General features: G+C 42.4%; 1 protein-coding gene across 3 annotated transcripts; it reads right to left on the bottom strand.

The window, feature by feature from the left end:
- Nucleotides 1–270: 270 nt before the first annotated feature.
- SHISA5 (shisa family member 5) lies at nucleotides 271–25,352 on the bottom strand. 3 transcript variants are annotated; one of them, XM_054387251.1, is made up of 6 exons: nucleotides 25,307–25,352; nucleotides 21,969–22,134; nucleotides 21,537–21,611; nucleotides 6,628–6,743; nucleotides 5,379–5,597; nucleotides 271–3,458 (listed from the first exon to the last, which is right to left on the bottom strand). In XM_054387251.1, the coding sequence occupies exons 1-6, from the start codon at nucleotides 25,350–25,352 to the stop codon at nucleotides 3,379–3,381; spliced, it is 702 nt and encodes a 233-aa protein (XP_054243226.1). In that variant the 3' UTR covers nucleotides 271–3,378. The 3 variants fall into 3 exon arrangements, with proteins under 3 accessions (XP_054243226.1, XP_054243225.1, XP_054243227.1); XM_054387250.1 differs by lacking the exon at nucleotides 25,307–25,352 and adding an exon at nucleotides 24,311–24,433; XM_054387252.1 differs by lacking the exon at nucleotides 25,307–25,352 and adding an exon at nucleotides 22,299–22,314.
- Nucleotides 25,353–27,127: the final 1,775 nt, after the last annotated feature.

The following is a 27,127-nucleotide window of genomic DNA, read 5'->3' as shown; positions in this document are numbered from 1 at the left end:
TCCTTTTAGATTAGCTTTGAATCATCAGAATATCATGCAAGAGCTTGTGTTGTCCTTGCTTTATGCTGTGACCTATATTTGATTAGGCTTCAGTCTCCATTACCAAAAGTGATATTCATGCCACAGGATGACTTAAAAGTACACTTGGTAGCACTGGCTGTCAAACACGTTGAAGTAAAATGTGCTTTTGCAGATACTCCCTTAAATAACGCTCAGATTAAGGGCTAAGGGAAACAAATCGATAGAATGTACTTCAAACACAGCATTTATTACAAAGGTGCATAGAGTTTATGCCATTTCTTTTGGATATGTAGGTTTAAACTACAAACAACACACAAAGCTAGGTTACAGTATGTAATAAAAATCAACAATGGTTATCTAGTAAAATCAGTACAACAGAATATTCTACTATCTTTAATTTCACAAAACATTTCTGAAACAAAGGCACTTACAGAATTAAACAAAACAAAAAAATAACATACTCTTTCAACATTGAAGTTTTAATTCCATCCCCCCTCCCCTAGAGCACTGTGGGTAACTGGTTTGATGTGAAGGCAAAGTGATTACTTGGGCTGACACAACAGCAATGCTGTTGAAGCACTCCATCAACTAAAAGTTTGAAGCTTCTCCATCTTTTCTAACACTATATAGCTTTTCTATAATGAACTATACAAAAACCAAGTATCAATGGGTTGCATGGCAACAACAAAAGCAAAATTTGGTCCTGCACCTTATTGTTAATGATGATTGATACACTAACAATAAGAAAAGATCTGATTAACTGCTCCAATTATGATGTGAGGTAAGTGGACCATTTTCTTTCAATGAGTTTTGTCACTGAAGTAGCTGAACTGCTACTCAAGTTGTTCTAGATTAATGATTCATCTCTTCACTTTATATATTTATTATAACCATCTGTTGACTGAAGGAAAGGTTTAAATTTCCAAGCTCTTTAACCCTATCCCTCATCTCCCCTCACCACTCCACACACAGTGGTGTTCAGGGCAATTTATTTGGTCTGTAGAACATCTACACCAAAACTTCAGACATTTAAGCGCCTCTGTTATTGTTACCACTTCACTTTCCTACTATCTTTTTCTTAGGATGATGGCAGATGACTGAGCCAACATCTCAGGAAAGTGCAGATTTTCCTTTCATAAGCCAAACAACACTGCTAACGCTGCCATGACCTGTACTCATTGTCACATCAGATGGAGGAAAGGAAGAGTGGTACAGAGTAAAAACTTCATCAACACCAGAACATGTTACCTGTGCTCTGAGATGGAGCACTGGCCAGGCTCCACCCGGGCAGCTGCTGGATTATTTCTGTCAATAAATGTATAGGGGTAGGATCTATAGCAAGGGCATTATTTCTGCAGTTACTCACTGCCCTCCCACCCAAAAATTCCACATTTCTAGAAAACCACCTCATCCTCTGTACAGGAGGAGGTCTATTTTTGATTCTCTCACATAACTGCTAGCAGTGTAATGAAGCATTGCCCAGTTTCTGAGCTGACAAGGCAGGAAGGAGGAGGAACACACAGATACAGGGTGTGCATGCTCTGAGTGCCTCCTGGCACCGTTTCATGCTACTGATTTTGACACAAAGGTGTAACACAGAGTGGCACAGGTTGGCATGAATCAGAATGATAAAAAACTTCCTGCAAGTTTCTTCTGAAATGCCCTGAAGACTTTCTTGAAAAAGCAACTGGAATAACCCAGAACTAAACTCAAAACTCAGGAAGATAAATAAGGCTGCCTTTGACAGCTGCAGTTTCTATCCATCATTATGAGGTAAAACAATTCCACCACTAATGTTTTCAAACAGTTAGTACACCCCAAAGGTGGAACAGGAGCACAAATGGCTTAATGGCTTCTCTGAAAAAAAAAAAAAAGTCAAGTCAGTGTATGCAATATGTCAAAATTATTTCACCAGTGATGCCTCAGTGATACCTACAACAGACTGCACAATTTGGTGCTCCTCAGCAGAGCTGTATTTCAATGGTAGAAAAGACAGAATTGTAGAGGGAATTAAAATAAGTAAAATTACAAGGTGTACAGAGCCAAAAGCTTTGCTAACACTGGTAGTAGTCTCAAGGTGTTTCATGACTGCAAGCACTACCTTCCTGAGAACACATTGCCTCCATGTGTCCAAATCCTGCCTTTCCCTGCCTTCTCCTTCTCTGCTCAGCTCTATGGGAACGCTGAAGACAAAAAGGAGGTTTCAGCTCTACTGCCTGTTGGGCTTGGATTTCTTATCCCCCCCTGAATACTATTATTCAAAAGCAGATTGATTTTATGTACATCTCACTCGTAGGTTCCTGCCACCTACACTTTCCTCTAGACACAGGCAACAACAAACTCCAAACATTTAAATAACACCATCTATTTCTGACATCCCATCTCTCCTGCAAAACTAATTCCTTCCCCGTGATGAGGCAGGACTAAACACTGGCAGGTACTTCTGTTCAACATAAGATTAAGGTGCTGGTTTTATTTCCAAACTCACCAACAACACATGAATTCTGTAAGCTTGTCCAGAACTACTTGGTCAACAAATACTTGTCCAACCATTTTATAAAGAACTCACAGGTTTTCACCTTTTGATTTATTTGTTCTGCTAAGTGGCAGAGAGTTTGGTTTGTTGTTAATTTCTGGTTATAAATTAAAATGGCCTGAGAAAACACTCAATGAAGGCACAATTATTAAAAAAGAAAAACAAACCAAAATGACTAATCAACCAAAACAAACAAATCACCAAAATTTTAAAAAATCCCAAACCCTAAAACCCCAGGGAAGAACACAAGGAAATTATCAACTCATGCTACTCAGCACAGAAAAATGCAACTACTCCAAAGACAGCTAAATATGGTTTGCTGTACCCCTTACTGAAGGCAAACGTGTTTCAAAAAAGGAAAATTCCCTTTGAATGGTAAATGCAATGTATTACATAGTCTCTTACCTAACCACAGTAACAGGCAGAACACACATAACATCGATCAGGTAGATTTTATAGAGACTAAGTTATGTTTAAATACTGTGCAAAAGATTGCTGCAGCTTTGGGTGTTTGAGAATGCTCAAAATTATTGCACAGCAAATGTTCTTGTGGTTCTTTTTTTTTCTGGAATACTCTTTCTGCATGCTTTTCTCATTCTATATAGAGCAAAATCTCTCTTTGTATTTGCTTGAGGTATAAATTTAACAACTTCTGCAAGAAAAAGACTCCTTCCTCATACTCAAAGCATTACAGAAGAAAAGATACTGGATTAACTTCAATTTAGACAAAAGTTTGCTGTCTTCCAGAGAAGTCTACTAGAGTTGCACAGTGTAAACAGCACAAATTATACTTAAAACATGGAGAAGCACAGTGGATCTTTTCAATAGGTGGGCTTCTGAGGATCCATGTAAGCAGGGTTGTAAGGGGGCTGGCTGACTGGGTAAGGTGCTCCAGCACCAGCTGCAAAAGCAAAACAAGAAAACACAGGTTGGTAAAATCTACACTCTAAATGAATTCTGTAGCTAGAATGGCAACTTCCATTTTGAGCACACGGTTAAGAGGTTCAACTTACTATGCACCTTAGCTGGACCTGAGAATAGTTTGTGCTAACCCAGAAAGTATCTGCATTTCCAAAGATCACAAAAACCTTTGTTCTTGTGTTTGGGGTGGTTTTTTTGATGCTTAAGTGTGCGTGTCTACTATGGCAGCCACAGGCACATGGTTAGCATTCAGGGGATAACATAGTCTAAAATAATACAACCAAAAAGGAACAGCTTGGATCCAAAAAACCAGTCAGTGGAAGTCAGAGATGTACAAAGCTAGGATATATCTGACAGTATGCAGAAAAGTGAAAATAAAGCACCAGACAAAAGAAAGAGGACTGGAGAAAGCATCTTAGGATTCCTCCAGGAGAAACATTTTCTTGGTAAATGTCAGAGAGTTCATTAAAAAAGTTAAAGGAAAAAAAAAATAAGTATCTCATCACTCCTGAGCACATCCAAGAGTTTGACTTATAGACTAGATGTGCATCACTCAGAAGATAGCCTTATTTTCTAGTAGTCTGAGATAAACTGCTCTCAAAGGGCATCTTAGTTTTCAGGAGTGTAAAACAGCACAGGTTAGTTCATATAATGCAGCACCTGATCAGATGCCTGGAGGGTGTGTGTGGTTATCCCTGGCTGATCTGTTGAAGGGAGTGGCTTTAGCTCCTGTGTGACCAGCAAGTATTCGTTCCCTTGCCTGTGACCTACTTAAGAGGCTGCCCTTTGGTCAATAGCCAAGAGCAATGAAGTAAAGAGCTCTCACGTTGAGGCATTCTCAGCTGGCAATGTGATTAAGTGTTTTACCATTTCCCAAGAAGAAATAAAAATATTTTAAGAACTCATAAACCAGCAACAGTTTGAGAAACCAGAGAGCAAGAGAAGCAGAAGGATCAGTTTATTGGCTCCACCACATGATAATAAAACCAAAGCACTCTAGGCTAATCCCATACAACTCTTCAGAGCTTCTTTAGAGTTTGCAACAGCAACATAAAAGTCAACAGGCCAGCCAAGTCTGTGTCTTTACACACAGGCTGGTTTGCACAGTTAACATACAATTTCTGACTGGTTTACAAATGCCTGAGACCATGAACAGCCACTTTATATTCATATAACAGTTGTCACAGAAGAGTTATTTTCTACAGGCATTATCTACTATTCATGACTATGCTTTGCTTTTTAGTTAAAAGGATAAACAGAGTGCTTTATAAGAGGGCTTCAAGATCTTAGGACAAGGTAACAGCCTAGTTTTGGGCTCTCTGGAAAGCCAGGGAGCAACTGTTCAGAGAATGGCTATCACCAGCAGAAGCAGATGTTAGTGACAACAACGAAGCTGAATGAAAACAGTGTCATGGCAGAAGGAAAAAAAAGATTCTGCTAATTTTAACTGCTAGTCATTAGGAAAATTTGTCTGAGGTTGATCAGACTGAATTCTAGAAACATTCCAGACAAGAAACACTAGAAAATGCCACCAGTATACAGATTGAAAAAAATTAGTGAATACTAGATTAGAAGGAGCATGCAGAAACACCCAACTACTATACCAGATGTTAACTGGATTCTCATTTTAACATGAAATTCCAACTGAATTAGTAGAACATTCTACTGGATCCGCTGACAGTCCCACTTACCACCAAACTTTGCTACACAGCTCCAGCTACCTCTCCTTTGGCAACACAACTTAGAAACGGTGATAGAGAAATTTCAGCAAGGGTGAATTACAGCATCCACTGTAACTTGATAAACGTCAGAGAAAATACATGGAAATTTCACAAGACTGCCTCCAAAGCTACTGCCTCTAGCTATTTAAGAGATGAAGGAACACTCAGGGCTGCCTTACCTGCCACGGTTTCATGGTAAGCTGGAGGTCCTGATGGCTGCATGGGGTAAGGGGGAGGGTACTGTGCAGGGTATGGTGCTACTGGCATCCCGGGCTGTGGCTGGATAGCCACAGGCTGATAGCCTTGATATGGAGCTACTGGGTAGGTGGGTGCCACCCCCTGCTGTTGGGGATAGGGAGTGTGAACCACTGTAGTGGCAGTCGTGGTGGCCACAACAGCTGCAAGCAAGCAAAAGGAACATGGTTAGTGCTGGTGGTTCTAGGAGATCCCCTGGGAGAGCCTAAAGCAGTACTGTGAAAAAACCTTCTCTCTTGTGATCAGTGTCACTCTTCAAACTCTGGGTCATTTCACTTTCAAAGTTCCACAAAAGCTTTTGAAATGTATGCCTCCAAATACCCTTCCCATTGATCTCAGTGAGAACCTCCACACACTGGGACAGCAGCCAACTCATCTCCCTGTCTTTCAACCACAAAGAGCAAAGGAATTTTTTTTTCGTGGCCTCTTCAGAAAGCAGGAACTCAACCCTGCAGCCACATTATCTGTCATTTGGTATGAGACTGAAAAAATGCTCTTCTGAAAATGTCATTCTCTTTTACAGATGAAGGTTATAGAGATCACCTTTATTAGGTACAGAGCTTCCTACCATGATTGCCCACATGGTTTTCCTTTTGTATGTAATCCAGACACTAGTACACCCATGTGTCTCCCTCTGAACAGCAGTCAGAAATGCAAATACGCATCAAGACATTGAATTTCCTAGGAGCAGATGTTGGAACACATTTTTTTTGAATGAGGAAGCATTAACACTTTATAATAAATGGCAACGTTTTCGTTTTTCAGATCTCCTTCCCTTTATGCTACCATTAGACTTTGCTCAAGGCTGCACTTTTGCAGTCCTGGGCCTTGGTGTATTTACATTAAGGAAAATTTAAAATGTCATCCTATCCCCTGCTTACCCCTAAGCTACACAAATAGCCCCCAACCCCCTCACCCCAAATCCACATAATGAGGGAGTAGAGAAAGAAACCTTCTAAATGCTTAGAAAACATTCCAAAACATGCCTCTGCAACTTCACATTCTGAAGCAGCTTAAATGATTATCTTTTTACGTTTAACTATTGCAGCTTCTGCAGCAGAGAGGCAAGGTAAGGTAAGGTTATTTTTTCCCCTTTCATAGGAACACCATCTTCTGGGAAGGGGAAGTCTTGTTAAGAGATGTGAAAAATAAAACAGCTGGAGAGCTACTTACGCCGTGGTCTCCGACATGCTTTATACAAGCAGCAGCAGGAGCAGGTGAGGCACAGGACAATAGTGACGATAATCACTGCACAAACGGTCACTCCAATTGCAATCAGAGTTCCAAAGCTGATAAAGAGACACCACCAGAAGTAGTAAGACACTTTCACACAAATTCATCGTAGAATCATAGAATGCACTCGGTTGGAAGAGATCTCTAGAGGCCATCTAATCCAAACCCTCTGCAGGGACATCCCCCAGTCAGGTTGCTCAGAGCCCCATCAAGCTTGACCATGAACGTCTCTCCAGGGATGGGGCCTCCACCACCTCCTTGGGCAGTCTGTTCCAAGTGTTCCACCACCCTCATACTAAAGAGTTTCTTTCTAACATCCAATCGAAATCTACCTTTCCCTAGTTGAAAACCATTGTCCCTTGTCCTAGTGCTACAGGCCTTTGTAAACAGTCCCTTCCCAGCTTTCTTGTAGGTCCCCTTCAGCTTTACCTCACAGGAAAGAAGTTGCTCTGTAAAGCATTCAGTGCCCAATGACAATTCCCTTTTAGGCCTTACTTTCCTTGATTTGTTCCTTACAGTCTGAAATCAATGAAGCCCATCTGCCCTAGAAGCCAAAGTCTCCAGCATTTTTATTTCTTGTAAAATGTACCATGCATCAGTTTGGGGAACAATTGCAGGAAGTCAGTTTTAATAAGTAACAAGCTCTAAAATAACAAGAGAGCTGGGTTTATATCCATCCTGTTTTTGCTTCTTCAAAGATTTTTGACTACAGAATTTTCTTTTTTTTCTCCCCCTCCTGCTCAGCTCCTGTTAACAGGTTTAAACAATGACACATCTCCAAAACCTCCAGCAATTCTCACTTGGCTACCAAACTGCCATGGAATGTGAAAATTGAGTATTAATGACACTGAAAGGTTAAATCACTGCAAAATGCTCTACCCCTAGCCTAAATTCAGAAGACTTCACCTCAGTCATTTAGAGCAACTTGACCCTCAGTAAGCTGGACACGTGAACCTAAGCATGGAACATCTTCAATTTAAAATGCCTTTTTTTCTTTTTCCCTTCTAAGAGAGCTTCCCTCATTTTTTATTCTGTTTCTGCAACACCTAGAAGAAAAATCTTGGGTCAAATCTTTCAAGAATCTGAGCAACCATTTTATCTAACATGTGCACTTAACATGACACTACAGAGTTACTCCTTGATTACTATATCTAATACTGTGAATTGCCTATAGCGACTGCATCTAAGCCTTTGCATGTAAAACAGGAAGCAGGAACTGCTGAAGCCTCCTGAAGTTACAGAAGCCATCTGAGAAATATGGTTAAGAAAGCCAACAGATGATTGCAGAATGTAAAGAGGTATGTATGCTTTGTCACTGCTATTTGCACCTTTGCGGGATGTTGTGCTGACTGCACAAGCAAACACACTCCTAATCATGCTGCTTTCCAGTGCTACCCCTGTCCTTACTAGCATTAATTTCATTTCATCACAGTCCACAAGGCAACTAATTTCCATCCAAAAATCCAATTTCTTACAAGCCTGGTATAAAAAGGAAGCCACAAACAGAATTTCAGGGGAAGGGGATGGTGGTGGAAGAGAGATAAATGTGCACAATGATACCACATCCTGAAACACTGGCTGCCTCCTGTCCATGACAGCAACAACAAACATAGATCATGTTAACATGACAACACAAGCTGAACCCCTCTGTACGTGGAAACGGATGAGATGCAAGAGTGCCTTGTAGAACTCAGATTAATTATACAGGGTTCTTACTACACTCATATAAATTCATAAATACACACAGACAAGAAAGTGTGCACTTGGGAAAGAAAAAGAACTAGATTCATACATTAGACAACCATCTTGATTACAGTGTTTACAAGAAACAGCATGAATGCCTGTGACAAACTATGGACACCCCTAGAAACATAAAACATGCATGATCCCAAATGTTACCTACAATTACTGCTACTTTTGGAGTGCCAAGGGCATTTTCCTTGCTCTTTTTCCTGCTTGTCTATCAATGCTCACAAAGCTCCCACTAGGGAAGTTGATGTTTCCATTATACACAATTATTACCAAGCAACATTAGCAGAGACAACAAAGGAAAAGCCTAAGTTCTTCTTCTGGGCTTTTTTCCTCAGTAAAAAAGTTGGGGGGTAGGGTGGTGGAATTGCTAGTAAACAAGGAAAGAAATTGTGTCAAGGGAAGGGATTAGGCCTGACAAAAACTAGAATTCTTCACTTCTACAATGAACCTCTTTGAACTTCAGCAAGGCTGGGCAAAAATCAAACCAACCTAAGAAGTAGAGAAAACAAAGTAAAGAAATGCCTACTCATCATAAATGAACTACCACAGCAGGAAGTGGCAGGGAGCCCTTATCAGAATTGAATTTGGTTGTGAAAGATAAGAGAGCACATCTGCAGCCAAGCTGGCCACCACCACCACCAGATAAACTTTGGGCAGCTAGAAGCTTGGGCTCCATTTGCTTACTTGTAATAGCAAGTTTCCTGCTCACTGAAGCAGGTATCTCAGTGCATATTTACTATCTCTAACTAGGAAAGCGACAAAAGCAAACCCAACAAACTACTATATCCTTATTTCCACCAAGCTGTTACAGACAGCCTGTGCATTCTCATTATGTGTCTGTGTCTTTGCTCAAATGCCACAACCACAGCATGGTGACATTTGATGTACATCTTTTTAAGAGCCAAATGGAGAGCCATATTTAAAGTACAGGTGTGCCAGGTGTACAGCCCTTAGAGCACAGTTCTGTGTTTGTCTGTGCAAAGACTGTGGTTCAGCTCTACCTGCTGAAATACTGAGTTAATACAGACCACAACCATAAACCTTCGGAAATAGCCCAGGGGAGTGAAAAAAACCAGAGAGCAGTTAGTTCTTCCCAGAGTTTGCTATGGAGAGTACACAACTAGATTATTGTAGGCATTTTTATCACCTGTTTGACATCAGAAGCACCATTTTCCTGCCAGTGCTTGAGCTCACGCAGACTAACGTCTTGCAACAACAGAAAGCAGCCTGACACTGAGTGAAAATAAAGCACTGTGTGCTATCAGCTTGCAGCGTCAACACACTCTGTTTTGAAAAGCTCTGTTTTTAAAATATTTGTTTTCTAACAATTTCTGTCAATAAGCAAACCTAGCAATACTCTTTTGGAATAACTGAATGCTCAGGCATTACCTTCTTTTACTGCTGAACAAGTACTACCCTGAGCACTTCTTCCTGAACACTCAGCAACATCCCACTAGTAAAACTGACAAAAAAAAATCTCTCGAGTCAAACTACTGAAAAAAGTGCAGGAAGGCCACCAGTACTAGATGTTAAGCAAGGCCAAAATGGTGCTCAGCACACTTGATTCAGTGAACTGTCTAAGCCTCAAGAAATAAAATGTTCTAGATACTGCATAAAGACTCTCCTGCAGTTGCCACTCCAGAAAGCCTATCCTCCTTTCTTGACCAAAACTATTGCCTCATTTAATTGCTTCCACTTGATGAATCTGTCTAAAGGGACTCTGAACATACTTTTTTTTCTGAATAATTCCACATTAAATTATAACTTAATGACCAACTATTAGCTTTATACATAAAGGAAAAGGACAGACATGAGAGAATGTAGCCTCAAGTTTTTTTTCCACTGAATGGTTAACCAAGCAATAAAAAAAACCCAACCAAACAAAACCCAACCCAAACCCCCTGAATTCTGCAAACAAATGTCAGAGTGCAGAAGTCAGGGTGGCCACAGCACCAAAGCAGAAGGCTCTGCTGACGTCAGTTTGAACACAACTTTCCAGATTCCCACATTATATATATGACAGTCCCTAAATAAAGCACACAATGCTATAAGCAGCCTGAGTTTATTCACTGCCATTTCCTGCTTCTCCCTTTTCACAAAAAAGCTGACTTGTGCCAATAATTTAACAGAAAACAAAAATCAAGCTGCAACCATAAACAGCTACTTAAAAAAATCCATAGGAAAGTAAATATGAAGAGACACTCCTTGACATTTCCAACCACCCCTTCTTCTCCTACCTTGCCCTGCTCCTACCCCTCTTCTCTCACCTTTGCAAAGCACCAACTTGTATATGGAAATGAGCACACCTCAGAGACTCACTTTACCTCCAAAATCATCCACTTATTCAAAAATATGTGTCCACAGAAAGGGAGTTAAGTGATTACTGCCAGTTTTACCCCTTTTGGTACCAAATGAGGCATGATGGTCATATTAAAACAGCACAATCAAACCCAGGATCTAAATAGTACTGTTTGTAGAAGTTAATCTCAAACACTGTCAAGCAAAGTGTGAAATGCTTTGAGTGTATTTAATGCCTTTTAGAATACCCAAGATTCAATACCAGCAACACATTTTTAAACCTCCTTAGTGGTTTGCATCACTGAAGTTGGCGACATTTTGTAAGCCCTGCTGGAAAGGAAGTTTTGTCTACCTGTGCACTTATGACAATAGGACACACTGCAGACTTTGTCTTCAAAAAAAGCAAAAAATATCCAAATGAACAACAAGGAGGCCACTTAGTTCTGAAAAAAATAGTTTAAGCAGCCTATTTGGTTTGCAAGTTTCAACCTGCTCCAAGATTTGTTCCAAGCTACATGTTGGCAGGGGCCTTTCCAAAAGCATGGCTGCTTTTAAAACCAAATATTTACAGTGAGTTGTGGCTGTAACACAGGGTGGCCTGGAAAGACCTCAGAACAACAGACTATTCCTAAAAGTCTAAATAAATGGGAGTAGACACATCTTGCTCTTTACTGCTCCAGAAAAGGACACAGTTCCCAGAAATGTGTCAGAATGGTCTACGCTTGTCCTGACTCAGGTGTAGGACATGACCAAACAAGTCCCCAGTCTGCCTCTAAAGCTTAGCAAGAAAGCAAAGGATAAACTTTTCTTAAAGAAAAAGCAGTATGACTTCCCAGGAGTCTTTCAGAAGGATTATTTTCTTTTCAGCCTTATAAACAACATACTTCCTCAGTTTAATATTTTAGCATGAAGATTCAAAACATAAGAGCCACTTTGCTAGAGACTCAAAGAAGACATTTACTATTACAAAGAAAGCAAACTCCCCTGAGGTTAACACTCACAAGAAAACAGTAGTATGACTTCTAACACTGAATAGACTAACCAGCCTGTTTTAGCATGGCTGGATTTTGGGCCACAAGAACTTCAGCACATGCTGACAATCAAAACAGACAACACAGAGTTCAGCTTCATGATCTGAGTGTAATGACACTGACTGCACCAGTCACTTTACCCAGGGGCCACCTCCCCAAAACAAGATCCCTATATAGAATCATAGAGAATAACAGAATGCTTTGAGTTGGAAGGTACAAGGGTCATCTAGTCAAACCTCCCCCTGCAGTGAGCAGGGACACCTTCAACTAGATCATGTTGCTCAGAGCCCTGTCCAACATGACCCACAATGTTCCCAGGGATGGAGTTTTGCCACCTCTCAGCAACCTGTGCCATTGTCTCACCACCCTTATTGTAAAAAAAAAAAAACAAAAAAAACAAAAAAAAAACCTTTCTTCTCTATAGTATAAATCTCCCTCTTTTAGTTTAAGACCATCATCCCTTGTCTTGTCACAGCAGATCAAAGTCTCCAACCTTATGTGCCCCTTTAACAACTGAAGAGCTACAAGAACGTTTTCCCAGAGCCTTCTCCTCTCCAAGCTGAACAACCCCAGCTCTCTCAGCCTAACCTTCCTCAAAGCAGAGGAGCTGCAGCCCTCTGAACACTTTTGTGGGCTCCTCTGGACTTGCTCCAACAGGTTCATGTTCTTCCTGTGCTGAGGGCTTCAGAGCTAGACAAGGTAATCCAGGCAAGGTCTCACAAGAGCAGAGTGGAGCAGCAGAATCCTCTCCATTGCCCTGCTGGCCACATGATCAAGAAATGTCTAAGAAATGAGGCTTCAGTGATTCCAGAGGCAGGTAACAGGTAGCTTAAGACTCAGAGTGAATAGTGTGGTTTCAAGAATTGTGAAATCTTGGTAAGTTCATCACACTGGCATGTTTGAGTCACTGCTAAGTCATTTGATAAACTATAGTGCAGTGGAGCATGGACTGGAACCATGATATCTGCCTTGGGCTATCAGATAAATGTTAACTGAAGTCAGCACCTGAGCATCCCTCCTAGGATCCTGCCCACATTGCAGTTCCTTAACATGAAGAAAATGGTTTTAGCCAATTTTGGCTAAACCATCAGCATAGTATCAGCTCAAGTCACCACTTATTGTCACCTCCTCAACTGCTCTAGCATAGACACAGATTAACTACCACTGGAAAGCAGTACAACTTATCACAACTTTCCATAGCTGTTCTTTTTTGGGGGTACTCAGAAGAGTTCACAGTAGGAAGCCTCCAAAACAACCCCTGGGACACCTCTTTACCTACAGCCTGAATAACCCTGAGCTACAACCCCAATGTCAGCAGCTGAGCACAGCCCAGAAACCCCCAGCATGAGCTAAGCAAGCTCTGGTGGGAGAACCAATACTAATGCAACAATAAGGCCATGGTAAGCCAACAAGCCTTGCAGCTGCAGAGGTGTTATAGAAGAATGCAAGTGTCTTCACAGAAAATTTACTCAGTGTGTGCTGAATGGGTACTTTTTCTGTTTGTCCAGGTAGGAAGCCAATGTGGGTTACTTTAAGCCCCAAATAATAAACTTTAATTTCACACATAAAGACCTACTGGAAGTAAAGCTAATTACTACTTTTTTTTTTTCTTCTCCCAAAGACGCAAGCTTCAAGTTTTTCAAGTAGCAGGTTTAGCACAAATTCTTAAACAGCCTACAAGAGAAAGTGGCAGGGAGGGAACTTCCTGTAGTCTGTGGTTTACCCAGACATCCAACACCCAGATCCAACAGGTTATTACAGAAGATGTGTACAAGCATCTCTCCTTGGTCTATAAACAGTTCACATGTACTAAATGTGTCTATTTACACAAATCCCTTTGTAATGCATACTAAAAACTACAGTGTTCCAAAGAAGTTCCCCAGGAAATCTCCTATTGTACACTTTGTAGACAGTTGAGCATAACTGCTATAGGTAAAAGGTATATTACAAATATGCCCAGAACAAAGGCAAAAGTCAGAGCTGCATTCAGATGGACTAAAAGACTTCATCAACAGCATTAAGAATTAACACTACAGCTTCATACACGTCACAAGACCATTTCAGACAAGTCCACTGGACCCTGAGCATAAAACCTGTCCTCAAACAACATAAGGCATTTGCTTCTACAGACAATAAATAATGTACAATGCCCCTTTAGTGGCAAAAGAAGAATGTAGAGTGATTATAGGCACAGATATTTAAGGCAAACAAAGTAGTCCTACTGCTAGGATGCCAGTTCAACAATGTAGGATGTTATTCTCACCCTAATTAAAATTTGGGATCAACATAAAGGCAATGGGAAGGATTTCTCCAAAACGGTTAACTGAATTCATAGAACAAGTTTAACTGAAAAAAAAAAAATTAACTGCCATCAAAAATTTTCCCCACCTAAACAACTGCAATGCCAACAATTTGCTATTGCTGATACCACAGTAATTCTAAAAGCAGATTTAAAGCCACTAATTAGAGAAGAATTTGGTTACAGAAAAATAATTAAAAAAAAAAACAAAACAACAAAAAAACCCCAACACAACACTTTTTCTCGCAAATTGCAACCCAGCATAGGAGTTGTGAAACACACTGAAATGCAATCAAAGGAAGTTCAGACTGGGTTACACCCACCAGCCTTGCTTACCATATAAACCACCTCTTATATGACACAAACCTTTTTCTTTACCCACACCACTCATACACCATCACACACATAAAAGCTAGAAACACTTTGTTCAGGTAGGAACAAAGCTTACATTAGATTAATTCTCCTATACTACTGAGAATTGGCATGCTGCCTCTCCTCCTCTTCAAAAGCATTACTCACCCAGCACAATGGGGATCACCAAGGAAAAATCTAACACTGCAAAAGTAAGAACAGACCTCTGCAGTTAAGGTCACATCTGGCTGACCACTACTTCTTTTAAAATGATTCATCAGTAATGAGACCTTCACAAAAGAAGTCACAGAAGTGACTTTGATAACTGAGTCCTTTCATAGCATAAAAAAGCAAACAAACAAAAAAGGTTTTCATGTTTACCTCTCAGTAGAGCTGAGAGCCAGAGATCATATTAGTAAACAGAGCAATATCACATTAAAAATGGTATAAAACATTTTAAATAAAAACGTTATCAAATTGCACGAGTGCTAATTTCCTCAAATTAAACAAACTTGTTCATTTCACAGAAGACCTTACCATTGCAGCTCTAAACGACTAGGCAATTTAAAGACATTCTCCTCCTCCCATTATATTTCTACAACACAACCTAAGGCAAACACATCTGGCTACACCTCAGGCCGTGGCTATTTTATGGATGTAAATGAAATGGCAAATTTGGAGCTAGCTTTGGAACCCATGTGTTCCCACTTTCAGAGATGCTATTAAGTAACAATTACGGCCTTTTAACCACATTGTGAAGGAAAGATTGTTTCTTGGGCTGCTGGACTCTTCTCTGCAGGGTCTCTCCTACCCTGCCTGTGGCTGCTTTAACAAGCTCTCTCCAGAGAGTTAACCAGCATGCTAAGAAAATCTGTTTTCAGAGTTACAGGTGCAGAGGCACAGCAAAGCCCACAGAGTTAGAAGAGGTATCCCTCTACCCTAGTAGGTACATGCAGACAGCAAAGTACACACCTACAGGAGTGAACCCCTGAATATAATCTAAGTGATTAGTCTTACTGTGTCTTTGCATGTTTAGCCCAGGTTGTTTCGATATTTGCCATGACACAGCCTTCTGCAGTTAGAAGAGCATGCTAACCCAACCACACACACCTGCCCCTTGAGCCAGAACAGCATTTTTCAATCACTTCTTTCATCTTGGTTTCAGAGCAAATGAACCTGCACAAGCATTAAGTCTGAAGCAGGCAGCTGAGAAGCCATTAAAGGCAACTCACAACTGTTTTGTGTCAGCTTTAAGTAGCTTCTTCACTGAGAATACAAGAACGCAAACCCAAATGCTCAGTAATGCAAGTTCTGACTACTAACTGTGCTAGCTTTTACTTACTTTTCAGGCTAGTAAAAAGCATAGAAATGTTTGGGTTGGTTTGGTTTTTGTTTTTGTTTTTTTTTAAATATAGCCTCAAATCTCAATTGTTTCTAGACAAGAAGCTTACATTCCTGAGGGAGATTAGCCTATGACTGAACATAAGCCTCACAGAACAGGCTCTGTATGCAATTTAACTCGTTACAGAAAATATGAAGGATCAGTACTGGGAAAGAAATCCTCCACTTAGGAAACAGACTGCTTACATTTCTACAAGTTCTTTTCCAATTAATAATTTAAATTTATATTCTTGTTATGGGTAACCTATTACAGATGCTGGAGCATCCAAACACACCACAAAGTGTAAACTTAAGTCCCTGGTAGGGATAGGGGAGAAGAAACGGGGTATAGTTCAGTATCAGATGATTTTTTAACTTGTCTATGGAGAAGACTTGTATTTAAAAAAACAAACAACAAAACAACAACAAAACCTAAACTGAGAGACAGCAACTTAGGATAATCACATCTGCCACAGCCAGAAACTTACCGAGTTTGCCAATTATGCTCATACCAGACTATTGCAGCCACTGCATCTGTCAGAGGCAGGCAGAACCACATGGGGTTTCCCCATTTCACAGGGGAACAAAGTCCCAAGACAACACATTGATCAGCCCAGGACAAAACCTCAACGAGCACATTCCCCAGCCTGACAAGGCTGCTCTGTCTCTGCCAGCTGAGGCTCCCCAGACAGACTGTCATTCTGCCTCCCTCTTCTCACATAAGGACAAACAGCCTTGTCTCAAGCATTTCTGTATCTGTTCGGAACCTTCTGTAACTTCATGGCAGAAATTAATTCAGAAAGAGTCTGATTAACTGTGTACCAAGTCTATTTGATGTTCTGTTTCCATTTAGAAAGACCGACAGCTGCCTGAACTACATTATTTACTTCTCTAACTCTGATACAGATGTTCTGAATCACTCCACCTCCTTAAACACTCAAATACTTCACAATTAGTTGAACTGTGGATATGAGTCATCTAATTTCCTCTTCCAGTAAGGAAGGAAAACTGGCACACCAAGGCTAAATAACCACGTTACCAACGCAGATGATGGCAGCTGTGGTTCCAGTGAATCAGTGCTCTGCTTTCTGCACACTTCATTAAAAAGCAATAATACTAGAGACTGCAAAATGAGATGGGAAAAACAACTAAATTAACTTTACTATTCCCAATCCATCTTTGAAACCAGAGCACAGCAGGGAAAATTTCAGTAATTAAAGGAAAAAAACCCAAACACACACACAAACCAACAAAAAACAGTGGAATGCCTTCTAGTAGTAAAGCTCTGGGCACAGTGCATTCACACCAGCAGCAGAAACTGTAGAAATCGTGCATGGTCACCTCACATGTTAAGGAAAATATGTTGGCAAGTTTAAACACACAAAACCAGTGGCTACACTCTGACCCAAAAGCTTCAAATGATCTTTAAGGATTGATCAACAATGGGAAAAGCTTGGATGTGAATTAACACTTTATGTTTCCTAACATTTACTTCCAAATACAGTGTTTTGAGAAGAGAATTCTCTCAAATACTTGAAAGGACATTATGAAGACATTCCAAATGAATGAAATTTATTGTCTTTAAAATGTCCAAAAGAAGATTATGAGACATGAACTGCTTGAACTGTGAACTGCACTTAATAGGGTTGCCCAAAGTGCCTTGCACCCCTGCCTCAACAGCACTTGGTATTCAAGCACTGACATGTATTAACATTAAAGGGTACTAATAAAAATAAGCTACTAAAAACCTGCTGCTTTGCTTGCACTTCTGCAAGAAGACCTCACAAAAAAACACAAAACAGAAGAAAAAAAGGCAAAAGCACAAACTAAAAGCCCCTCAGCTAGACAAGACAAGAAAAAACACACACACCACCACTAACCCTTCCACAGATTCAGAGCATAACTGTGGCAAGTTTTCCAAGCAGGGAGAAGTGATGCTCCAAGTCATTCAGCCTAGTGGCAAGTTGTGATAATTTCAGAGCTATGCCTTTAAAACTTTTCACAGATCTTGAGCAGAAAGTAGTAAGAATGTAAATAAGTCACTATTGGGTGTAAAAAAGGAAAATAATGATTATTTTAAACGATTCCATTGGAGAGACAGCACCCTTTAAGATTTAGTACTCAAAACAAAATTCAGTCTGGCTGGTGTGTGTTTCTGCTGGGCAGTCTAACAGAGTGCTGCTGCGTTTCTCTTCTTGCTTTCTTCACTGAAGAAGATAGCACGCTGACCTTGAAAGCTAAGTCTAACATAAATTTCTGCTTCTTCTCTCTCTTTCCTTTGGCCAGGGGAGTCTGGGGAAGGCAAGGAAGGGGGAGGCAGAGAGACAGCTTTCCTGGCTTTGGCCAGGAGGGTTTTGTGCTGTTTTTGTTAATTGTACATATCTGTAAATATTGTAAATACTGTATATTCTGTATATATTCATTGCAGTCCATTGTAGACTGTAGTTTCTCTTTGTAAATACAGCTTCATTTGCTTCTGAACTGAGCTAGTCTGGTGTGTTTGATATGGGAGGGAAATTTCAACCCACCACACAAGTCCACATGCACTTTGTGACAAGTCCTCAGAAAGGAGAAATCCTCTTAAATCTTGGCTTTTTATGACCCATGTGCCAAAGTGGTAACTTGATCTAGGAACAGGCAGATGCACAAATGAGGAACTAAACGTGTTCTGATACTAATGTCAGGAAACCATACCTCCCACTTTGGAAGGGCAGTGTCAAAAGTAGTATTTGCAAATCTTGAGAAAGAACAGAGCCTCTCCTTGGATTATAAACTCTTCAAAGACTATGCTCATCTTGCTGGAGATACAAAGAGTTATCTCCACTCACATCAGAGCTCCTCTCACACAGCAAAGTAAACACAGTCATCAAGAAACAATGCAAAACTTCTTTCAAAAGAAATCAGCAAGGAATGACAGGGTGGAGTACACCTAGCAGGCAAAAAAAAAGGATAACTCTTACAGGAATACAGCTTACTGCTTGGTTTGAAAAAACCCAAACAAAAAAACAACCCAAAGCCAGTAATAGCACACAAAAGTCTGGGCTAAGTCTGTGAAACAGAAACCTACTTCATGTGCCACTGACTGAAATCACAGGAATTCCTACTCACTTTCATTCTCCACGTTGAAACACTGTAAATAGGACACCCAAAGTCATTAGTCACTTTGGAAAGTGCCCTTTTTTTCCCCTTACTCTGGAGTTACGTCCATGTGGCTTATCAATGGTGATATTTTGGTGAATAATTGCCACCTTTCTATTAAAATGGCCTGACTAGAAAGAGTTTGATGTTACTGCTAAGCCTTTTCAAGAACACATACACTTTTGAATGCTGTAATGTAACCCAAAGGAAAAAAGGAAATCACTAATGACCCATTTTCTCAAGGTGAGACACCAAGGATTCTCTTTTTAGACATTCCATAGTTGAAAACAAAGATTAATTAAAGCCACTTAGCTGCTACTTCCTAAATGTTTCCTGTCATTTACAAACACACCTTTGTGGACTGCGGGCCTGAGTTCCTTTAGAAATTGTGCAGGTTTTTGTCATTTTGTTTGCATTTTTTGTTTTTAGACTACATACTTTAATTTTCTGTGCTTTTTACTAACTGCGCCTGTCAGCATGGAAAGAATTCATTAATTCTTTATATTTAATCTTTATTATTGGAGCAGATTCAGTATCTCTACAGCTGCCAAGATTCACAAGTTTTCCAGCCTTTTAACTAAAAATGCATTAAGAGTGAACACTAATTGCAAGATGAGGCTCACACTGCACGGGAACCATGTGAAAATATAGAAGACGGCTCCCTCAAGCCTAGTAGAGGAGAAAGGCTATCCCTCCTCATAAGTATGTTACATCAATCCTTTTTGTGTGGAAAACTATTGCACCAAAAGAGACCAAGGACCCAATAGCGGTGACCTTATCACTCTCTACACCTACCTCATGGGAGGCTGAATCGAGATGGGGCTTGGTGTCTTCTCTCAAGTAACATGCCATAGGACAAGGGGAAATGGCCTCAGGTTGTGCCTGGGGCGAGGTTTAAATTGGATACAAGGCACAGTTTCTTTCCTTAAAGGACTGTCAAGCCCTGGAAGAGGTCGCCCAAGGCAGGGGTAGGGTCCCCATTCCTGGAGATATTTAAAAGCCGTGTATACGTGGTGCTGAGGAACACGCTTTGGCGGTGCTCTTGGCAGTGCTGGGTTAACGGTTGGACTCGATGATCTTAAAGGTCTCTTCCCACCGAACAGATTCTACCACTTACTCTCTTCATACTGGTGCCCCGGCGTACACCAGAGCAGCGCTACCATGAGGTGCCCCCAGCCTGCCTTCCTACGGCGTGCAGAAAGCCGCATCGATAGGTGACACGACGTGGCTGCCGGAGGACAAGCACGGCCCCACGCACCCGCCGCGCCGTTCCCCGGCGGCGGGGGGATGCCGCCTGCGCGTCTCCGGTCACGCCCGGCACACGGACTGCCCCGCCGCGACTGCCGGGCAGAAGGCAGACTGCCGCCCCGGCTGGTTGCCGCCCCACCGCGCCCGCTTACCCCATGCTCGCCGATGCCGATAACGCTACCGCTTGTCGCTGCCGCTGCCGCCACCGCGCCCGGCCACGCCTACATGCGTCACATGGCACGCCCCGCCCCTTAAAGGCTCTGGGACCCTCCGCGCGCCTCCTGCCGGGGCGTGACGAGCGGCGCCCAGTGCCCCTCTTCTGCCTCCCGCCCGAGCGCCAGGGACACCGGAACTCACCGCGCAGAGCTCAGCCCTGGTCTCTCACACAACCCCAGCACGGTAGGGGTTGGAAGGGACCTCTGGAGATCAACCAGTTCAACTTCCGCACCCAGAACAGGTTGCCCAGGATCACGTCCAAGGTGGGTTTGGAATCTTCAAGAAAGGAAACTCCACAACCTCTCTGGGCAGCCTGCTCCACGGCTCCAGCACCCTCACAGTAAAGAAGTTTCTCCTGTTCCGATGGAACCTCCTGGGTTCCAGTTGGTGCCCCTTGTTCTGTCACTGGGCACCACCGAAAAAAGAGTCTGACTCCATCCTCTTGCCATTGTCCTTTAGACGGTAATAATCACTGATGACATCCTCTCTCAGCCTGCACTTCTCCAGGCTAAGCAGCCCCACGTCTCTCAGAGATGTTCCAGTCCCCTCAGCATCTTTGTAGCTTTCCCTAGACTCTCCAGTAGTTTCCCATCTCTCTTTGTAGCCTCCCATGCTATATAAAATAGAACTGTCTGGACTCTTGTAATCACCAATATAGTCCAAAGATTTATTTTGCCTGACACCAAAATAGGACAAGAAATATTACAAAATGGTTTGAGTTGGAAGGGACTTCTAAAGGTCAGCAGTGCCAAATATTGCTTTAAAATAAATGCAAAAGATGCTAAAAATCAAGAAGATAGCTCAAACAAAAGCAGTTTATCTAACTGAGCCACTATAAATGTAATCTGTCAGCATTTAAGAGCACAGAGAAAGGTTGTCAATGCTTTAGAGGACACCCTCCCATTCAGTAATAAGAGTATGGACCAGTGGTTGTTATGGTCTAAATATCATGATCTCTCCTCTTCTTTTTGTCTCCACTTCTTCAGATATTCCAATATGTGCATGGGGTTTGAGTTTTCCACATTCTTAACACAGAAATAAACATTTCTATTTTCATATTCTACTAGCATGCACTGATTACACAATGAAGAACACTTAAGGAAATATTTTAAAAGCTCAGACTTGGCATGGCTTACCTGGGGTCAGAGGAAATGTAAATATCAGGGTCTGAGAACAACTGCATGTCACTGAAACTGCTCGAGCCAAGGGCCCTGCAGTAAGAGAATTAATTTCAGAAATGGAATTTACACTTATTCAAGCACCTGGCTAAGTATCAGATGCTTATGAAAGGTAACATATACTAGAGAGAGATTTATTTTGCCATCATCAAAGGGTAAGAGTATTTGAAAATGCTCAAGCAGACATACTTGAGCAGGTTGCCCAGGAGTTCATGCCTCAATCTGTCCACCTCCTAATTTCCATTTTACAGCTATGCGTTAACATGGATCCCTGACAGAGGCAGACAGAGAGCTAAAAGGTCCCTTTGCAAGTCTTAACCATTAAACTGTGCGTTTTGTCATTTGATGATAGAACTATGACCAGCTGTATACATTCAGTTTACCACGTACCCTGCCTTCAGCAGATCACAAGAAGATTTCCAGGAGTCGTATCTTAAGACAGGATTAGAGCAACAATATCGAACCATGCAATATCCACAGCAGAAGTAGGGACAGGATTGTGCAGGATATGCATTGCCATGCAAATCAGTGTACGCCTCACAGTCTTCACCCCAAACTGGAAAGAAGATAAAATCCAATTTTTAGCAACTACAGAAGCAATTATATCAAGTTTCTTTCTCATACTGACCAGCTCACTCCACTAACATTTAAGCATGCTTCAGGTATTTTGTTTAGGTCCAACAAATGGATTATTTCCTTTAGAGTATAGCAAATACTTACTCCTCACACACAAAGTATCTTGGCTTCATCCAGTAGCTCTTTCCAACTCTTATACGTACATAAAGGATTAAACTGAATGCTCTTCACTATGTCTGCTAGAGGATACCAAATTACTGCAAAGGCTCAAGGAGCAACATCACTAGCCAAATGAGTTACAAATCCCACAGAAGCCCTAAAATCAGTTAGAATAAAATGTTAAAATTTTCCTGGATATTTGACTTGATGCAAAAGATGCAACACAACCACATTTGTCATAGATTTGGATTTCCATGGGACCTGGTTGCTTCTCCCTGTTGCTTTACTTCATGGAAAATCCTTACCCTATTAGTCTATGGCACAAAAAAAAGAGATGTCATAAACCAGAGATTCCTTGGTTAAGTGGTATCTTTCCACTCCAAGAATCAACTGGTGTAGCTACAATGGTAAGATAATGGAGATGTTCATGCCCTAGGATGGATTTCTTGGGGGACACTCACTCGATGCTTTTCAGCACTGCATTGGGCTGATACGTTTCTTAATGTACTGGCTGTATTCTCAACTCTTTGCCCTCTGAAGCCTGAATGACTGCATTTTAAGAATGTCACATTAAAAGCCTCCAAAATAAAAACACTTCTCAAAGCTTAAGCAAAAAGCATTTCCCAAGAAGAATCTTTAGCAAGACTGTTTTCAGTGATAAATGCTGCAGTCAGATAGTTTCTATTCCTCATTTTCCTTTCTATCACCTTATCACATATCACACTATGAAGACACACCCTGATACTTTGCTCCAACACCACACACCATCCAAGAAGCTCAAATTACTTCAAGTGTAGTTGTTCAGAGAAAGCAAACAAGAGGCAAAGACAACAAAAAATGTTCTTTCAGTAAGAGGTATTTCCTGGAGTATTTAAATTGATTTCAACATTTGAGAACTCAGTCTTGACTCTCTGACACCAAGACACACACAAATACTTCAGCCAACATTAATAAAAACTAAATAAATGTTCTAAAAGGTTAAATGTATAAGTTCATTATACACAAGCGAAACAAGGAACTCCTGTACCAATACCAAAGTACTTCTACTAATGTGTTTATGCATACTTATGCCTGGTTAAAGATTTTCCCCTGCAGACACATTAACATCACCTAAGAAGTCTCTCCTTCCTGTATCACCAATATGGAAATGATAGGTAGCTAAAACAATTCCAAAATACCTTGTGAAATTACTAGCAAAACAAGGCAACCACAGAATTACTTCCTGTGTCTTGCAATCTCACTGCTGCAGCACAGTATGAATCGAAACTAAAGGCTTAGACAAGTTCTCCTATGGCTGAGTTGAGCCAACAAGGGCTAAGTACATCAAAGGGGAAGAATCTGGCTCTTCTACTTTGCTCCTGTCTTATTCCATTACCTGTGGCACCCATGACACTCTTCCTCAACTGATTCAATTCACCAACTGATCGGTAAATCAAGTAGGTCTTGTGAGACTTTTTCCTCAGACGGTTTTCCAACAGGTTAATGATTTGAACCACTTCAGAAGAGGTCCAGAGTATACCCAAGGCACCACAAATCAAGGGCTACGGCTAAGAAAGTCTCTCTGGACTTTCAAGACCTGTCTGGATGCATTCCTGTGTGACTTGCACTAGATTATACAGTTATGTGGTCCTGCTCTGGCAGGGGGGGGTGGACTCGAAGATCTTCAGAGGTCCCTTCCAACCCCTAACATCCTGTGATCTTGTGAAATACCCTTCTGTTTTGGTACACCTGCTGCTGAGGTGTTTATCCTATCCTACAGGACAGCACCCTCACAATTTCAGACAACCAGTAAAACAAAACCATTTTGACCTGATCAAGTTCCACTTTAAGAGCTGGTCTGCTATACTATTCCCAATGAAAGTCCCACGCCATTCCAAGAAGAAAACTTCTAACTTCCAACCCCATTTATTCAAGGCTAGCTAGTACAGCTGCTGCTGTGGCACTATGACTCAGCTTAAATAACCATTTTTCTGGTGTGCATTCTTCAAAGTACTTACAGATAAAACTGACCATTTCAGCCATGCTCAGCACTCTGACCAAGGTAAATGACCTCTTGCATATGCCTTGAAGATCATGATCACCTTTCTTGCACATGTCTGTGCAGAATTTGATCTATCACAGTGATGCCACTGATGCATACAGTATCAAGAGCAGTTCTCTTTTTCTGAGACTTCATCTGATAAGGCCTATGATCACATCTGCTTTTTTCATCACATGACAAAGTTGGAGAAGGCCACATACTCCACCCTTTAAGCACACTAATATGATAGCTACAAACAGTGCTGTTGAAAAATTATCAATGTAAGCATCTGATAGCTATGTATCAACGCAGTTATCAAATTATTTACATTAGCACTGCTGTTTATATCATCACCCAACACCTAAGTACTTATATTTTCATCCCCTACCGTAACAGGGGTGAAAAGGTGGAATGGGATTCAAGAGCGACCAGCAGCCGCTTCGTGGCACGTCGCTACTCCCCCAGCAGTCCTACCTTAGGTTTACGGACAGTACTCATTAAGTGGGTCTATGCAGCCGTTACTAGGGCACTAATTGCTGATAACAACACACTCCGAATTCGACACAAACTTAGCTCACTTTCAGCATAACTTCTCTCTTTCTCGGTGACCCCAGTTTGCACCACAACCACTGAGGTGTGGGTATCCCCTCCACCACGGGGCCAGTGGTGGCGGTCGGAGCTTGTGGTTTTGGGGGACCTCGGCTGCGACGTGGGCAGGACCTGTCCGCCACCGCTTGGGCAGCTCAGCTGACAAGCCTCTGTTCGAAGCCGGGGGCTCCCCCAAGCTGGGGGCTTCGGGAGGGCCTCCTCTGGGAACGCAGCCCCACCCGCGAAGGAGGCCGGCAGAAGCCTTTAGAGTCTGCCTCAGAAAGAGACGCTGGAGCCCACCAGCCCTCCAGGAGGGCACAGACCGCCTCCTCTCAACTCGCAGTACCCGGCACCTCGCCGCACTCAGCTGCCGCCCCGCACTCACCGACCGCCGCCAGCAGCCAGAGGAGGCCGAGAGCGCCGCGCCACATCCCTTGCGCCCTGCCGCTTCTCCGATTCCGACGGGCAAGGGCCGGGCGATCGGCACTGCTCCGGCACCCCCGGGCGCCGCCGCGCGGCGGGCAGAGCCGCGTGAACAGCCGCGGGCGGGGTGGCGACCGAGGCACAGAAAGGAGTGGGAAGCGGTGAGGCAGGTGGCGTTCCTTGTCCTTCTCGACTACTGTGACTGGAAAGGTGCGAGGTCTAGCCACGGTCAGAACAGGTCCCGCTTTTCACAGCGCTTGCGACGCGAGCTTCGAGGTGCTCCCGAGAGGCGGAGCTGCCCAAAGCGCTGTGCTCTGAACCGAGGTGCTTGTGCCCTGGCTCCCTTCACCGCTGCCGCCATCTAACGGACCTCTGCCATGCCCTGGTTTTGGGACGCAGCGAATCTTTTGAAGGCCAGGTGGAAGGTGGCTGCTAGAAGAGAATGGCTGAGAACACTCTCAACAGCAGGAGCTGCAGGAGGCAGCCTCTGAAAAACCTCTAGTCACTCTCGGCGTCAGCCAGCTGGACTTGTAGAAGGGCTTCTGGGGGTTTCAGGTTTCTCTCGTGGTCCTGAATTGCATTTCAGGCCTGGATTCTCCAATATGGGATTTTGCATTCCTCATCTACTACTCTGGTTGTGCCTGAGACACCATCTGGTTTTTATCCTGGTATCACAACCCTCGCTATCAATACAGGCTGAGGGAGGAGGTGATAGAAAGCAGTGCTGAGAAAAAGGACTTGAGGGTGCCAGTGGAGACAAACTGGACATGAGCAGACAGTGTGTACTTGCAGAACAGAAGGCCAGTCGCTTCCCAGGCTGCATCAAAAGAGGCATTGCCAGTGATGGAGAGATGTAATTCTGCCACTTTTCTCATACGGAGTACTCTGTCCAGATCTGGAGTCCTCAATACAGGAAGGACATGGACCTGATAAAGCAGGTCCAGGGGAGAGCCATGAAAATGATCAGGGGCTTGGAACACCTCTGCTACAAGGACAGGCTGAGGGAGCTGGGGTTGTTCAGCCTGGAGAAGAGAAAGCTCCAGGGAGACCTAATCACCACCTTCCAGTACCTGAAGGGAGCCTGCAAGAAGGCTGCAGAGGGACTGTTTACGAAGGCCTGTGGTGATAGGACAAGGGGCAGTGGTTTTAAATTAGAGAAGAGTAGATTTAGATTGGATGTTAGGAAAAAATTCTTTACATGGAGAGTGGCTGAGCACTGGAACAGGTTTCCCAGAGAGGTGGTTGAGGCCCCATCCCTGGAGATATTCAAGGAGAGGCTTGACAGGGCTCTGGGCAACCTGGTATAGTTGAGGATGTCCCTGCTCTCTGCAAGAGAGCTGGACTAGATGACTGTTAGAGGTCCCTTCCAACCTGTGTGATTCTATGATTCTAGGATAAGTTATCCTTATGTGGTTAACTCAATGGGTTTATTCGTGATTAAGAGATGGTCAGATGGTAATCAAAATTGAATGAAAGTTCAATGGCAATGAAATAGTGATCAAGCAACAATTAGATGGTAGCAAGACTCATAGAATTGTTTTGGTTGGAAGAGAGCTTTCAGGAAAGATCATTGAGCCCAATGAACACTGCCAAGTCCACCTCCTAAACCATGTTTCTAAGCACTGTAAACTCTTTTCAATACCTCCAGGGATGATGACTCCATCATTGTGCTTTGGGAAGCCTGTTCCAAGTGCTTGACACCCTCAGCCCATAGATCCATCCTGTGTAGGTGCCTCTCTGGAGCCTTTCTACTCTCAAAATAGGGCAGTGCTCCCACCCAGTG

This window comes from Indicator indicator, chromosome 15 (assembly GCF_027791375.1).
Source record: "Indicator indicator isolate 239-I01 chromosome 15, UM_Iind_1.1, whole genome shotgun sequence".
Lineage (NCBI taxonomy): Eukaryota > Metazoa > Chordata > Aves > Piciformes > Indicatoridae > Indicator > Indicator indicator.
The sequence above is the reverse complement of the archived record's forward strand: the minus strand, read 5'-3'. Positions and strand labels throughout refer to the sequence as shown.